Raw genomic sequence first — 16,998 nt, forward strand, 5'->3', positions numbered from 1 at the left:
AAGGATTGCAGAAAAGAGTACCAAGGCACTAAATCACACTTTGTTAGACAATGTCATAAAAGTCCCATTGCCTGGCCACTATTCTCTGGCCTTTATCAGACAACCAGCTTAGATCCTGTCACCCTAGTCCTCCTCCCGATCCCTCTGGGGTATGCCTAGCTGTCCTAAGCTAGTTGTGAGCTTCTCCTCCTGGTCTTCATTGTCTTGCTACCACTCTACTGGCCTCCATCAGGCATGCCTAACAAGGAACACCCAAGCCTGCTACACCAAGAACATCCCATCCATGGCTGCCCACAGGAGACCTGCTGCATAGTGCACATTCAGATTAGGCCTGCTTTCCTGATATCTGGTAGATCAGGAACAATATTAGTCAGATGGCTAATGGCCAGCATAAACAGAGAAACAAGAGTCAGAACAATACAGCACATCCAGAGCAAAGGGATCTCAGTACAAAAAGCCAAGGAATATGTATACACAATTGAAGCACAAGAAAATGACTTAAAGCCAACCTCACAAACTCAATAGATTCCTTTATAGAGAAAATGAATCAATTCCTCAAGAAATACAGGAAAACAAAGTTATGTAAGTAGAGCATTTAATGAGAAAATTAATAAATCATTTAAAGAAATACAAGAAAATATAGTTAAATAGGTAAAGAAATTGAATAAAGCTGTTAAAGAGCTGAAGATGGAAATAAAATCAATAAAGAAACCACAATCTGAGGAAATCTAGGCGATTAAAAATCCTAAAGAGAAAAGGAACAACTATTGAAAACAGCATCAACAGAATACAAAAGAGGAAAGAGAAAAATCTCAGGAGTAAAAGATACAAATATTATCAAAGAACAGCACCTGACACAAAACATCCAAGAAATCTGGGATACTATGAAAACTATGAAACATCCTAACCTAAGAATAATAGGAATAGAAGGCAAGAGTCTCATCTCTAAGCACTAGAAAATATTTTCAACAAAATTATAGAAGAAAAATTTTCTATCTTAAAGAAATAGATACTTATAAACATACAAGAAGCATATATAACACAAATAAGATTAGGCCAGAAAAGAAAACCCTCCTACCATATAATAACAAAAACATAAAATTTATATAACAAAGAATATGAAAATCTGAAAGAGAAAAAGGCCTGCTAAGATACAAAGGCAGACTTATCAGAATTACAATCCTTCTTACCATTTTTTATAAGATAGAAACATTTGGGTAGATGTCGTATATGCTCCAAGAAGTTATAGGGTCAGTTCCTTAAATATGTCCAGAGCAACTTTATTTGTAATAAATAGAAACTGAAAACAACTTAGATGAACTTCAACTGAAGAATAGATAAAGAAAATATAGTATATTTACACAATGAAATATTCTTCAACTGTTGACAGCAAAGACTTAATTAAATGTGCAGTTGAATGAATAGAATTTGAGAATAGCATCTTGTGTGAGAACCAGAGAGACATACATGGCGTGTACTCACTTATAGTTGGACAATAGTCATAAAGTGCAGGATAACCATGCTACAGAGCAGACCCAAAGAAGCTGGATAGTAAGAAGGGCCCAAATAGGATATGTAAGTCTCATTCAGAAGAGGAAACAAAATAGTCATCAGAGGTAAATGGAGAAAGAGAACTTGTAGGAGAAACAGTGAGGAAGGATATGAGGATAGTGATTAGTTATGGGGGAGTGGTGATGAGAGAGAAGAGGGAGTGAGAATGGTAATTGTTGGGGGAAATCTCTGGAACTAGCTGGAGGCTTGGGAACAGGGAAAATACTGCAGTCAATGGGGGTGTTCTTAGCTGAGATTTCTAACTGTGGGAGATATCAAGACTGAAGTGGCCCCCTTATGTAAGCAGTTAGGACTTCCAGTAGAAGAAGGGAGGCATAGGCTCATTCAAAAAACCAACCCAGAATTTGTTCTGTGCTCAAGATATGGAGGGATAAAGATGGAGCAGAGTCTGAGAAAAAGGCTACCCACTGAGTGGCCCAACATGAGAGACCCATCCCATGGATGAGAGATAACTTCTGACACTATTAATGATACTTTGTTATACTTAGAGACAGGGACCTAAGCATTACTGTCTCCCAAGAGGCTTATCCAGCAGTGATGAAAACAGATGAAGATACCCATAGCCAAATATCAGACAGAGCTCAGGATTCTTGTGGATAATTGGGGGAATATAATTGAGCTAACTGGAGAGGTCAAGGACATCACAAAAAGATCTACAGGGTAAACTAACCTGGACCAATGGGGTTCACAGAGATTGAACCACCAACCAAAGAGCACCCAAGTCATCCAAATCCAAAATTTGCAGTAGATGTTAACCTTGGACTTCATATGGGTTCCCTAACAATTAGGGCAAAGGCTATCTCTGACTCTGCCACTTGCCTTTGGATCATCTTCTTCTACCTCAACTACTACCTGGTTGAGCCTCAGTGGGAAAGAAGGTCTTAGTCCTACTGGACTTAGATTTCCTTGAGTGAAGTGATTCGGGGGTGGGGGTGGGGTTCTCCTCTGAGGAGAAAGGGGTTAATTTGGTGTGGGAGATTTTAATGGTAGACCTTGGAGGATAGAAGAAGGCTGACGTAAGGTTTTAATTTGAATGAAAAATGTATGAAAAAAGAAAATGTCATAATATTATCTAGTATGTTATATGGTGATTCAAAATATGGCTTAAATTTTTGAACAACTTCTTTATGAAATTATGAAAAGAAGCACAGAAATAAAATCCAATCTCAAATAAGAAGTATCATAGTAGAGTATTAAACTGATTAAAAAAAACAAAATCACAATAAAACACATTTTAATTTACACAAAATTAAACAGAACTAAATACTCTTTATATCTTTAGGTCAGGAATTCATGATTCATCTACCTAAAGTTGGAGTCTAGAAAAATATCCTGGATCAGTAATAATGAGATAGGAAATATTTTACTAAATGCTTTTACTACTTCCATTTGAGAGAAAGTAGAGGGGAAGGAATTACAGATACCACAAACTGTGATTGGAGGTCTGATGGGCAGTGTTGTTCTTTAGTGAAGTCATTTTAACATGATGGTGAAACTCTGAACACAAGGTCCTGATTACAGCAATGATGATGATATTTCTAGGATCACCGAAAGAAGCAAAGATATTTGTGTAGTAGGTCACTAACAGGGAGGAGGAAACTTTAGGCATGACACAACAATCTGGGTTATTGCTCCTGGCCAGATTATCGGAATCATACCTTACACCTTCCCCAAAACAGAAAGCCTTGGACAAACTGGTATTCTAACAAGGATAGAACCCTTGGCATTTTCTTTTCTTTTCATTTTGTGTGCACCTCATACCATTACAAGGAACACCCATTCTCCAAATTCCTGATTACTGCTAACCCCAAATGTCTTCTTGGATACTTGTTCATCAATTTTTTGACCACAGTACAAGAACCACAATGAATCAAACTTTTGTGTCTAAAGGCTTTCAGACCCTAGGCTTTCCTCGAGGACTTCATGTATGGAGATGGAACATAGTCTTCTAAAACAAAGAATGTGCTTGGCAGAACCAGTAATGGTTTAGGGCCAGAGACTTAGAAGGACTTTAAATCCCGAAAACATATTTCTTTCTATTCTAAGAGGCTATGCTTACCAGTCCAAAGGGGATGTGTCCTTGGTCTCTGCACTCTTGTGCTTGTTAGTATAACAGGACAGTGGCAAATTATCCTGACCCTCGATGACCTGACTTGGAGATGTGGAAATCCCTGTCCACAGGGACTTAGCATTCTGTTTCAAAGTTAATGGCCAATCAGCTCTTCCCGCTGCAATGTACTTTTCTACTGGCTCACTGTGCATGCTTCAAAGACCCTATACTGGACCATTCTTCTGCCCAGCCCTCTGCTGACTTTCTTCTCATTCTGAGGCAGCTGCTATTCTGTGCCTCAGTCCAGTAAATCTCTTGCCTGAGTTTTATTGTATGATATGACTTTGTGGTATGTCTTGGCTCCTGACTGACAAGATATCCTTTCTCTTGGAAACAAACAAACAAACAAACAAACAAACAAAAAACAAAACAATCAAACAAAAAACTCCACAGAGGTATTCTATGTCCCCCTGTGAAACATTGTTTAATTAGCTTCCTACAGACTTTACTCCATTGTATGATGCCTTTTTTGTAGGTCTGTCCCATTTTCTACTGAAAATAACATATAGCAGGTTGTATTTAATATACTTACTTAGCATAGGCCGCCAGCTTAAGCAGTACCTTTTGACCTCAGTTTTATCTCTTGCTTATTTTCTCATTTCTGATCCTGTCATTGAAGAATAACCTGCTAGTCTAGGTCAGTTTTGTTTATGAGTTCATTATAAGTGCCTAAATAAGTACTTTATACACATTAAATACTGATGTATTTTGAACTAGTTTAGGATGAAAATAATCTATTGGCCATTCCTTTTTTATAGCAGTAAAGAACTTTGCCTTTGAAAAATATTTATTTTTATATTATGTATATGGTTGTTTTATCTGCACATAGATATGTGTGTCTGTGCAATACCCACACATTCCAGAAGAAGGTATCAGATCCCCTGGAACTAGAGTTATACATGGTTTTAGCATCTTTGTAGGTGGTAGGAAATGAACTCAGGTCCTCTGGAAGAGCAGAAAGTGCTCATAACTTCCTGAAGTAGTATTTTTTTTTGTATAGATTACAGAACTGTAAAGTGACCTGTGTTAACTCACCAGATTCCTATCAGATATACATGCATAAATATCATTCCTTCAAAGTTTATTTGAATCTTCACTGTTTATTTTATACTAGCTTTATTGTAATCATGTAATAGCATTAACAATTACTAACTATAAAATATTTATCAAATATTATTCTTCTAACTTGTGTAATAGTTTATTTCCTATGAAATTTCAACAAAATTATTTTCAGAATTTTGATTTTCTTTAATTTTTCAAAGTTATGTGTGTTCTAAACAGGCCTTGAGTTTGAGATATTAAACTTGAGGTGTGTGTCTAGCTGCTGTGATTTCTTACTTGGTAAATACAGCTATTTGTTTTGAAGAGTGAAATGCATCTTTTATTTTTTTGTTATATCATAATGATGAGATGATGAGAATTAACTTTCTCACAAAGGACAATAATTCAGTTCATAGTGTACATTTGACTCCTGCACTAAGTAATCAATCAGGATAAATCTGTTCTTACAGCAATGCCATTGATTGCTAGAGTTATAAAGTGGTCTGCCCTGTTGTGATAAAATAGCATGGTAAGAAGAAATTTAAAGGAGGAGAATTTTTTTCTCTTTTTTTAACATCTTTATTTTACAAAACAAAGATAAATGTACAGATTTCAAGCATTTTTTGCGTAAAATTATACAATACATTTTTGTCAGTACTTTTTTTTCAGATTTTAAAATAATTTTACATAAATCTATATGAATAGTCAGTACTTGATCTTTTTAAAGGTTTGACAGTATGCATCGAAAACCCAATAGTTACAATGAGCACAAAGTACATGCAAAACAAAATGTAACATGAAAATATTCAAAGTTTTCTTGTTGTGTAAAAATTTTTTTTTGTTTTGTTTTGTTTTTTTTATTTCTTGGACTTCCTACAGTCTGTGAGTTGTTTCTGGGGCAGTGCGAGCCTCTGGGGGTTAGCATCCCACTATCAGTGACTGCATATTATGTCTGTTCTTTTGTGACTGGGTTATCTCACTCAGAATGATATTCTCTAGATGCAGCCATTTTCTTAAGAATTTGGTCAAGTCATTGTTTCTGGTGGCTGAGTAGTATTCCGTTGTGTAAATGTACCAAAATTTTTGTATCCATTCATCTTCTGAAGGGCATCTGGGTTCTTTCCAGCTTCTGGCTATTATAAATAGAGCTGCTATGAACATTGTGGTGCATATATCTTTGTTGTGTACTAAGGTGTCAAGAAAGAGAATTTTATTTGGGTTACGGGATTCAAGGAGGTAAGACTTCATCATGGCAGGAAGACATGACAGCAGGATGGCTGCAAGACAACAAGCTGAAAGCAGATATTTTCAAACAGAATCACAAAACAGAGAGAGCAACCCAGACACAGCACAAGGGTTTTAAAGTTAAAGGCTTGCCCAGGTAATTACTTCTTCATGCATAGCCTCAAACAGTGTCACTAAGAATGAATTTCTCAAGTCCAGAAGGCATTCTTATTCCAATCACATGGCCTGGGTGCTGAGTCCAGTATCCTGTATAAACAAAGAAAAGTTATTCTTGGTCTTTTACAATAAACTTCAGTCTTTATTCGCCTTAAAGAATAATGCATATTAATCCATAAATTTTTATTAATCCATAATTTTATACTGTTACTGTACAATTTAAGTTTTTAAAGTTCTCTTTTGAATACTAATTATCAAACTTTTGGAATAAAATATTTGTCTCCTCCCACAAGCTGTGTTAAATTGCAAAGGTAATTTGTACCCTTATTAAACTGTTATTCCCTTTTGAGTTACTACTACTTGGGATCAACATGTAAATACATAATTGGCCTAATTAAGTAAAGTAATAATGCTAAGTCATATAGAGACTTTAAAACTGTAGAACATTATAAGGCCATTAATTAAATATTTTCTTGGTACAATTCCAGATCTGTTTATTTTGATAAAAGTAAAGAACAGGAAAATCATTGAAAAAATAATAAAAGTTAAATAATGGCTAGATATAAGAATATACATCCATATAGCTAAGAAATGTGAACTCTGTGCTTTTCAATTTTTGGCAAATAAAAATATTTTCTTTTTAGTGGTAAAATTTATAATTTGAAGTGTAATGAGTTATTCAAGTCAATAAATGCCCATATATTTGACATTTTAGGGTGTCTAATATTTTCTGCTGTTGTACAAAACTGGCTGACACTTTTTTCTCTTTTTTTATTAGATACTCTGTATTTACATTTGAGATGTCATTCCTTTACCCCGTCCCGCTCCCATTTCCCCCCCTTCATTTGCCTTCAGATCCCCCTCTCCACCCCATTGCCTTAGCATTCCCCTACATTGGACACTTTTTATTTTCTTGGTTGGAACTATAATTCTAGTGATTACAAATTTATACTATTAAAACCCTGTCTAAGCTTTTAAAGAGGTGTCAATCATGTGTAAGGTACACTATCAGATTTTAATTTTGTGTAGGTGTGTATGTGTATGCATGGGGAGTGTTTATACACATGTGCAATACTATGTGAAAGGTGACGTTGCACTGTTTTATTTTTACTTTTTTTGAATGATTTAATATGGTGGCATATTGTTAACAGCCTTATCTGTTAAGCAAACACAAACTTCACAAACTGTACTTTACACCCAAGGCAGTTTTGGGGAAAAGCTTGGGTGCTGTGCGTAATAGATAAACACCCCACCACATCAGTGATATCTTCAAAGTCCAGATTTTATTTTAAAATAAAAGTTCTCAAGATGGCATGGAAAATAAAGGTATACTACAGTATGTTTAAATAATGTGCTTGATAAATATCAAATATATTTATTGCCATTATAGATTACATCATTTACTCAGAATTTAAGGTTTTTTTTCCATTTAAATTCAGAAATTCTATCCAAAATAGGCATCTGCTTAGTCTATTTCCTTAGTGGCCTCTGTGCTGCCAGAGTTTCTCTGGATGTTGTGGCAATCTGGAGGTTTTACTGGCTGCTGTTCTCTTGCTCCTCTCTTGAACACCATCTCCATTTTTCTTGTCATTAAAGTTATATACTCAGGTAAAGAAATAAAACAAAAGCGGTGAATTGTTCCCTTGCTTATACCAAGCAGGAGCCCACTGTAGGGCTGACTTAGCACTAGTAGAGTTACTCTGTTTCTTCTCCTCTGTCAGTTTGTGTGTGTACTTCGCACAGTGCATTATCAGCAAGGAAATCACTATGATAAGGTCGCATGAAAAGAGTTATTGTCTCAGTTCCTGAACCTTGTCTTTATTAACTAATTTATTCTTAAGGTTACACCGATTTGAAAGAATGACATGGATTTTTCATGAATCTTTTTAAAGCAGCCTTCACGTCCTTGTTCCTCAGGCTGTAGATCATGGGGTTCAGCATTGGTATCACCAATGTATAGAACACAGAGGCCACCTTATCAGTATCTAGTGAGTGGTTAGTTTGAGGTTGCAAATACATGAACAACAGTGTCCCATAGAAAACTGTGACAGCCATCATATGTGAAGCACAGGTAGAAAAGGCTTTTTTCCTTCCTTCGGATGAACGGATTCTTAGGATAGACAAGACAATGTTGAAATAAGATACCAGCACTATACTCATGGAAAAGAACAAGTTTGTAGCTGCAGATATGAAGACTACAGTTTCTGGAAGGTGGGTATCAGAACAGGAAAGCGCTAAGAGAGGGACATTATCACAGTAAAAATGGTTGATTTTTTTGAAGGAGCAATAAGACACAGAGAACACACAGGATGAAACAACAATGGCTGTGCAAAAGCCATAGAAGTATGTGAGGGACACCAGCAGAAGGCAGACCCGTCGGGACACCACCACCAGGTAGAGCAGTGGGTTGCAGATGGCCACATAGCGGTCATAGGCCATCACAGCGAGCATGAAGATCTCCGCTACGATGAAAATGAGGAATCCTCCCAGCTGCGTGGCACATTCGTAGTATAAGGTGGTTTTCTCGGTGACTAAGAAGTTGACCAGCATTTTAGGAGCAATGACAGTGGAGTTGCCGAAGTTGATGACCGCCAGGTGTCTGAGGAAGAAGTACATGGGCGTTTGCAGCCGTGAGTCCACAGTGGTGAGGGTGATGATGCCCAGGTTCCCTGCTGCTGTCAGAAGGTAGATGACTAGGAAGACAAAGAAAAGTGGAACCTGCAGTTCTGGAAGGTCTGAAACACCGACAAGAATGAATTCAGTGACATGAGATAAATTTCTAGGAGCCATGTAAAAGTTGTGAGTTTATCTGTTTGGAAAGGAAAAGAATGCCATACAAAGTTAAGGAAGTATTTTCTACCATTGCCGTTAGATACAAGGGGCAGTTTCGGGGGGAGGTTTTTTCTTTTTCTTTTTTAAATTATGCATGAGTTATGAAACTCAAGGTTTTCTGCCTAAACTTTTGCTGAAGTAACGCAAGGGTTAATGACTTAAATAGACGATGTGCATCGGGTGAGGTTTGTGGACTATTACAATTCATGTGGAAGGGCAGACTTGCTCTCAGTCTGCAGTATTTGAAGCTATGATATAATCTTATATCTTGTGTAAGAAAGGGTATGAGGAGCCATATGATCTTTATTAATCTAAAACATAAACTGAAACTTGTTTAATCTGGCTGGTGTCCTTCCCATTTTCTGTAGAGTGTATAAAATCATTGGATAGAAATTTAACGTAAATATTTTTCTCACCATACTTGTTATATTATGAATAATTTTATGCTTCATTTACTAAAATTAATTGCCTGAAGCTATGTCCTTGAGCATGGTATTAATATTGAGTGTGTTGAATCTCTTTCCACCTTTAAAGGATTATATCAAAAGGTTGACATTTCTGTAATATTTTGACAGTTTTTATAGGACTTCATACCTTTTGACTACACCTTTTATTTTTATCCAACAAGCTTCATATCCCTTTCACTATATTTTAATCAATAATAATCATATTAAAATTTGAATATTTTAATATGTAAAAGTAACATAAAATTTATTCATTAACATATTGTGTTAATATTTTATTTGCATAACACTATCAGACACCTTTAGTAGTATAATTCCTATGATAATAATATGCATATTTATCATAGAATTTCATGTTACATATCCTCAGAACATTACTAAAGATATTTATGGATGACTATTTGTCCTAATGACAGCTGGGACCCCATTAGCATTCATGACTGATGGCATTTAGGCAGGTAAATCTCACAGTCGCTCTCCAGTTACTAATTTGTACATAATGTTTGCAGTGCCATGAAAAATGCCTGATAAAATCTAATTGCTATTGATATGTTCCCTGCTTCTAAAATGGACAGAAAAAAACATAGATACTTAAGCTATAGCTAGGAAAGAACATTAAAAAGTGATAGTGTAAAATAATAAAATAAAATTCGTTAAATAAAACATAGTAAATCATAATAGGACAGCTGATACCTTTGTCCCTGACAACAGATGTTTTTGTTTCTTGGTGTCATTTTTGTTATTTATACATTTGAGTTTCTGCTCTGGGTCAAACAGTGGTGAAGCTTCACATAAATCACTTTTCTCTCCTCATGAATCTGATGTTCTGGCCAAGTCAAGACAATTTGTAAAATAAAACTGTGAACAAGATCATTGCAACAGGTATGAGGTATAAAGAGTAAAATACACTCAGGGTTTTATTGAAACAACCAGGAAGAATATTTGACGTGGAATAATGCAGAGCTTGCTTCTGTCAAAACACTGTTTGAATTTAATTATAAATAAACACACAGATGTGATTATGTAAAGCATCAAAGAAGAAAAAAATCCAGGCTTTTGAGCAATAAGAAATACGGGAAAAATGCCATTTTCTGCAATGAAAAATGACTCAGCAAGCAGATGCTTTTCATGTATGGAAAGGGAAGAGTATGTAGCCAGGTTTTTAATGAGGACTTGGGGAACTAGTAGTATCGTATGTGATATTACATTGAAAGATATATGACTATATGCATTCCCTACTTGCTTTTCTTATTTATGAATAATGGAGGTATTTTAAGAGAGAAAGATGCTTTAATTAACTCAATTGAATCATGTTATTTTTGCTGTTGTAAAGATTACGAGATACAGAATTTTGAAAGGGTTAGACATGGGACTTAAAAGGAAACTTTAAAGCATAAAAATATCACCTTTCCCAGTTGTTATGAACTTTCTGAGGTGGGATAGCACTGGGTGGGCCAGAGTGAAGAAGGTGAGTTAGAGAGATGAATTTGACAGCTAGAAGAAGAAGAAGAAGAAGAAGAAGAAGAAGAAGAAGAAGAAGAAGAAGAAGAAGAAGAAGAAGAAGAAGAAGAAAAAGAGGAGAAGGATGAGGAGGAGGAGGAGGAGGAAGAGGAAGAGGAATAAGAGGAAGAAGAAGAAGAAGAAGAAGAAGAAGAAGAAGAAGAAGAAGAAGAAGAAGAAGAAGAAGAAGAAGAAGAAGAAGAAGAAGAAGAAGAAGAAGACATCCTCAGTACAATCTATGCATTGAATCATATAGGGCAAGAAGTGCCAGAGTGTATATATTAGATTTTTATGGGGATACTTGGGAATCAGGTTAAAGTTCATGAAATGGTTTTATTGTTCATTGGAAATTATTTAAAATATAATAATGCAATTTCTGTTTTCAACATACTGTGCTTTTCCTGCTTGTGAAATATTTACTCCACATTTAGAGAATCAAGTATTAGTGATGTCTGTGTTGCAGGCACTTGACATACTATGAAGTTTATAGGGGCATATTATTAAGCCACGTATTTCAAGGCATAGTTGTCTTTAATTTAAAACAGAAGTTTATACTGCTAACCTAATATCCATCACTGACAGAAACTATTTTGCCTTTAGAAAGCCTAGTGTAATACTAAAACTAAATGTTTTAGAAAGCATAGCCAACACTAACTAATCTCAGTACTCTGGAAGCTAAGGCCCGAGGATGGTTAATTATACACCAGGTTACAGCCCAATTTTAGTCATGTAGAAAGACACTACCTCAAAATGAAAAAAAGAGGAAAAACAGGCGTGGTGGGGCAGCTCTGTAATCCAAGGACACAAGAAGATATGGAAACAGGATGAAAGCTTGTCTAAGATCATCTAGAGCTTTGTTTTCAAACATTGTGAAAGGAGGCAGTGAATTTTAGTATGAATTTTCTATACTCAGTAAATAAATGAAGGGCAAATTTTAGAAAGAAAATTCACTTTCTGGAAATGTTACCCATAAATGTAAAAAAAAGGCCTCATCATAATAAACTAGGGTCCTTGGACTCTGGTAGATAAAGTCTACTGTTTTAGCAGACACTCCCTTAAGTAGAAGTCAAGTTTTCTGACACCATGGTACAATGTTTCCTTTCAACAGATTCTCAACTAAAATTTAGGCAGATTCATTAGAGTTTATGATAAATGACCTTTATACATGTGTTTCACTGTTTAGTTGATTGTATTTTAAAACATTACATCGGTATGTATATGTGGTATCTGATAATTTTTATTGTTTTATAATATTACTTTGACCTGTAACTGATTATGTTTCTAAAGTTCTATTTGCTTCAACCTCTTAGAAACTTGAATTATGAGTGTATACCTTTATGCAGAAATATCATGACATTTAATCTACACCTTTTCAAAGACGTTTCTATTCTTGAGGAGGGAAGAAATTTGTTTTCTGCATTGTGTATCTACTTTTCTCTTATAAATGTAATGATGAAAGGAAAATGTCCCTTTTAGATAATATAAGCAATAAAGCTACATAAATCATCTCACTGATAAAATTGCAGCATTTTAGAAATATTTTACCTAATATATAAGACACATGATAATTTAATTTTAAAAAGTATGAATAGCTGATCATTGCCTCAACCTATATTAATAAAATAGTTAATATATCCTGAACAAATAAATGCTAATTGAATATTTTACTACTTGATTGTTAGCCATTCCTAGTCTTTGAAAATTAAAAATGGATAGTTTGCTTTAAGACATGATATTGATTTTAAAACCTTAGACAATAATATAAATGATTTTTAACCTACCTGTAATGGATATTTGACTTTATGTGTTTAGTTTAAATCTCTACATGGCTGTTTCCATGAGTCGATTCAGTTCTATAGCCTTTGAGATTCAAACTGTGAAGTATAATGATTCTATGATCCATAAATTGTCTTTTGCATCCTCTGGGAAGATGCCACAAGGACTGGTTTCATAACAATCCTCCCCTCTAGGAGCCCTCTAGGAATTAATGCAGTCATAAACAAATGCCTATTATTTTTCAAACAGAGATCTCACAGTGTATCCCCAGAATGGATGAGAATTCCCTACCCTCCTACCTTTTTTGTTCACATTGAGTTCACACGTATTCTGAGTCTGTATTACTGAATTAAATTGAGTTTATGTTCATAGTATCTAAGAGTAGTGATGAAATTACATCTGCCAAAGAACTTTCCTTGCCAGAATTATTTAATGCAAACACATATTACTTAAAACCTAAGAACTAGTGATAGAGCAATAAAGCAAGAACAAGCTATATCTTTATGGAATGTGCTAATCATTCCAATATCTGTCTTCATGTTTGATTTCCTTTTAATTAAAAACAGAATCTATATAATCATTTCCCCCACAGGAATGGTAGGAAGTGGTTTTAAACTGCAATATCCATGGGCTACAAAGTTATGGTGGTATGCAATAGTGATTTGTTGCAAGTATAAAGACCCAGTAACTACATTAAAACCCTGGGTAGAGGCTTCAGTTGATTGTCAATCAACATTGGGAAGTAATACACAGGATATCTGGTGCTTACTGGCTACTTATCCTAGTCAAAGTACAAGTTACAGTTCAGGGAAGCACTAGATCAAAAAACAGGAAGACATAGACAAGGACAGTCGATGCATTGTTATGGTCTCTTTAAGCATGTGCATGTGTGACATGCATGTGAAGTCATGTCTTATAAATGTGACTAAATGTTTTCGATTCAAGAACATATTTTGCAATCATTGAATTAAAATCTGTGCACTTTTTACATTCAGTGTCCACTGCAAATCTTATACAATTATATGCATTGTGTAGACATTCTTTTCTGTGTAGGTTAAATCTCTAATGATTGTGAAAGCATCCACCAGTAAATTTAGTGTACTGAATTATAGACACTCAAAAATTATGCATAGCTATATATTTAAATTTTAATTCCTAATATCTAAAAACAGAAATGTATTTAGAAACTCGGAACTAAAAGTTAGGTGATTATTAAAAGGGGGTCATCTATTTTCATATTTATTATAAAGACTTATATTTGTATATTATACTCTAATATATACTTTTAAAATTTTGAGAAACTAATTAGTTAAAAAGTTGGATATGGTTATTTGCTTCTGATGATGACTACTTAAAAAAAATTAATGCAAGGGCAGATATGGTGCACATGCCTTTAACTTCTTCTCTCAGAAGTTAGAGGCAGACAGATTTCTATAAATTTGAGGCCACCCTGGTTTGTGTAGTGAGCATAGGGAAATCATAGCCACATAGGTAGACACTATGAAAAATAGAGAAAAAAGCACAAGTTCTATATTAGTTATTGAGAAAGACCACAAAAATTACCAGAGACAAGAGAATTTATATGATGAAAATGACCTTTTTATCATGTCGTACAACTGAAAGACCAAGATCCCCAGAGTTTTGTTCTATTTTTGCCTAGTTCTCTCCCACTATGTTCTAACACCCTCTTACTTCAATTAATTTTAATTTTTTTTGTTGAGTGTATTGTCTGTCTCTGGTTCTCTTGCTCTGCTCTTCTATTCTAACTTCTTTGTAAAGTAATAATATTTTGATTAAAATTAAAAAAAAAAAAACAAATAGAAATAGATGTTCATTGGGTAACACTCTAACCCCACTTTGTTTGTTTGTTTTTCTTCTTTATTTTACTCTCATACAGTATATCTCAACAATAGTAACCTATTCTTTCTTGCCTCCAAATATCAGCATATCATACCTTTCTCTCCCCATGATTCGAGAACCCTGCTTTACCCTTCTGAAAAGAACAGACCTTCCAGAGATATCAAACAAACATGCCATAACAATATGCAATAAGACTCTGCATAAAACAGCATATAAAGGCTAGAGAAACAACCCAGTAGGAGGAAAGGGTGCCAGACACAGCAAAAGTATCTTGGACACCAGGATTCACACTGATAGGCATCCCATGAAATCCTAGTTAAGCAACCACAGGATATATGCAGAAGACTTAGTGCTGAGCCACACAGGCTCTTCAGTCTCTGTGAGCTTCATGAAGCTTTCTAATTTACATTTAAATCACTTCCTCTATAAAAATAGATTCAAATATCTTCATTTTCATTTAGATGGTGTAATCAGTTGTTAATTCTAAGTGAAAAGACCTAGATGTGTGTGGGACTAAATTCAGAAAATGATGATCCCCATTTTAGTAAAGAATTGTCATTAAAACATTAGTCCTGATTTGATTATTTCTTGCTCTCTACTCCTCTTGTGTGTATCTACTTCTTTTTTTTTTTGCTGTAGCTTTCAGATGTGCGGTCAAGCAGATAGCATGTGCTCTCTCCAGTTTCTCTTTAGAGGCATGCAGAGATGAGTTTTCCTCTTAGCACTGCTTTTATTGTGTTCCATAAGTTTGAGTATATTGTGCCTTTATTTTTGTTAAATTCCAAAAACTTTTTTGATTTCTTTTTTTCCATTGACCAAAATATTTTTGAGTAGAACATTCTATGTATATGTGGGATTTTTGTTGCTTTTGTTGTTATTGAAGACCACCCTTAGTCCATAATGATCTGATAGGATGCATGGGGATATATCAATCATCTTGTAGCTGTTGAGGCCCGTTTTGTGACTGAATATAAGGTCAGTTTTAAAGTAGATGCCATGAGGTACTGATAAGAATGCATATTCTTCTGTTTTAGGATGAAATGTTCTATTGATGTCTGTTAAATCCAGTTGGTTGATAACATTAGTTAATTTCACTGTGTCTCTGTTCATTTGCTCCTTCTATGATCTGTCCATTGATGAGAGTGGGTTGTTAAAGTCTCCCACTGTTATTGTTTATGGTGTAATATATGTTTTGAGCTTTAGTAGTTTCTTTTATGAATGTGGCCACCCTTGTATTTAGAGCATTGGTGCTCAGTATTGAGAGTTCATCTTGATAGATTTTTTCCTATAAAAACTGAGTGTCCTTCCTTATCTTTTTTGATGTCTTTTGGTTTAAAATCTATTTTAGTCGATATTAGGATGCCTACTCCAGCTTGTTTCTTTGAAAGTTTTTTTCTGGACCATTAATCTGAGGCAGTGGCTGTCTTTGTTGCTTACATTAGTTTCCTGTCTGCAGCAAATTTCTGAGTCCTGTTTATGTATCCAGTCTGATAGTATATATATATAATATATATTTATTTATATATATTATATATTTATTAAATATATATATAATATATATATATTTAATTGGGCAATTGAGTCCATTGATGTTAAGAGATATTACGGAACAGTGATTGTTGTTTCCTGCTTTTTTCATTCTTAGAGGTAAAGTTATGTTTGTGTGCTTTCCTTCTTTTGGATTTTTTGCAAAAGAATTATTTTGTTGCTTTTCCTAGAGTATTGTTTCTCTCTTTATGGTGAAGTTTTCCATCTATTATTCTTTGTAGTGCTCGATTCATGGACAGACATTGTGCAAATTTGGTTTTGTCCTGGAATATCTTGTTTTTTTCATCTATGGTAATTCAGAGTTTTGCTGGATATAGTAACATGGGCTGGCGTTTCTGTTCTCTTAGGGTCTGTGTGCCATCTGTCTAAAATCTTCTAACTTTCATAGTCTTTGTTGAGAAGTCAGAAGTAATTCTGATTGGTCTAGTTTTATGTTACTTGTCATTTTTCCCTTACTCTTTTTAGTTTTCATTCTTAGTCTTTAACATTTGGTGTTTTGAATATTTTGTGTTGAGAGAAATTTCTTTTCTGGTCCAATCTATTGTGAGTTCTGTAGGCTTTTTGTATGTTCATTGTCATCAATTTTTTTAGATATGGAAAGTATTCTTCTATAATTTTGTTGAAGATATTTAGTGGACCTTTTCATTGGGAGTCTTTGCTTTCTTCTATATCTATTATCCTTATTTGGTCTTCTCATTGTGTCCTGGATTTTCTGGATGTTTTGGGTTAGAAGGTTTTTGATTTTTGTATTTTCTCTGACTGTTGTGTCAATGTTTTTTATGGTATCTTCTTCTGCCTCTGAGCTTCTCTCTTTTATCTGCTTTATTCTTTTGGTGAAGATTGTCTTTATAACTCCAGATGCCTTTCATAGGTTTTCCATCTTCAGGGTTGTCT

The 16,998-nt window shown here is 34.7% G+C and overlaps 1 protein-coding gene across 1 annotated transcript; it reads right to left on the reverse strand.

The window, feature by feature from the left end:
- Positions 1–7,966: 7,966 nt before the first annotated feature.
- LOC308428980 (olfactory receptor 8J3-like) lies at positions 7,967–8,914 on the reverse strand (the record flags this gene model as incomplete). Its single annotated transcript, XM_080927620.1, has 1 exon — positions 7,967–8,914. One exon carries the CDS (start codon positions 8,912–8,914, stop codon positions 7,967–7,969), a length of 948 nt encoding a protein of 315 aa, XP_080783746.1.
- Positions 8,915–16,998: the final 8,084 nt, after the last annotated feature.

The sequence above is a fragment of the Micromys minutus genome (assembly GCF_963924665.1).
Source record: "Micromys minutus genome assembly, chromosome: 13".
Taxonomy (NCBI): domain Eukaryota; kingdom Metazoa; phylum Chordata; class Mammalia; order Rodentia; family Muridae; genus Micromys; species Micromys minutus.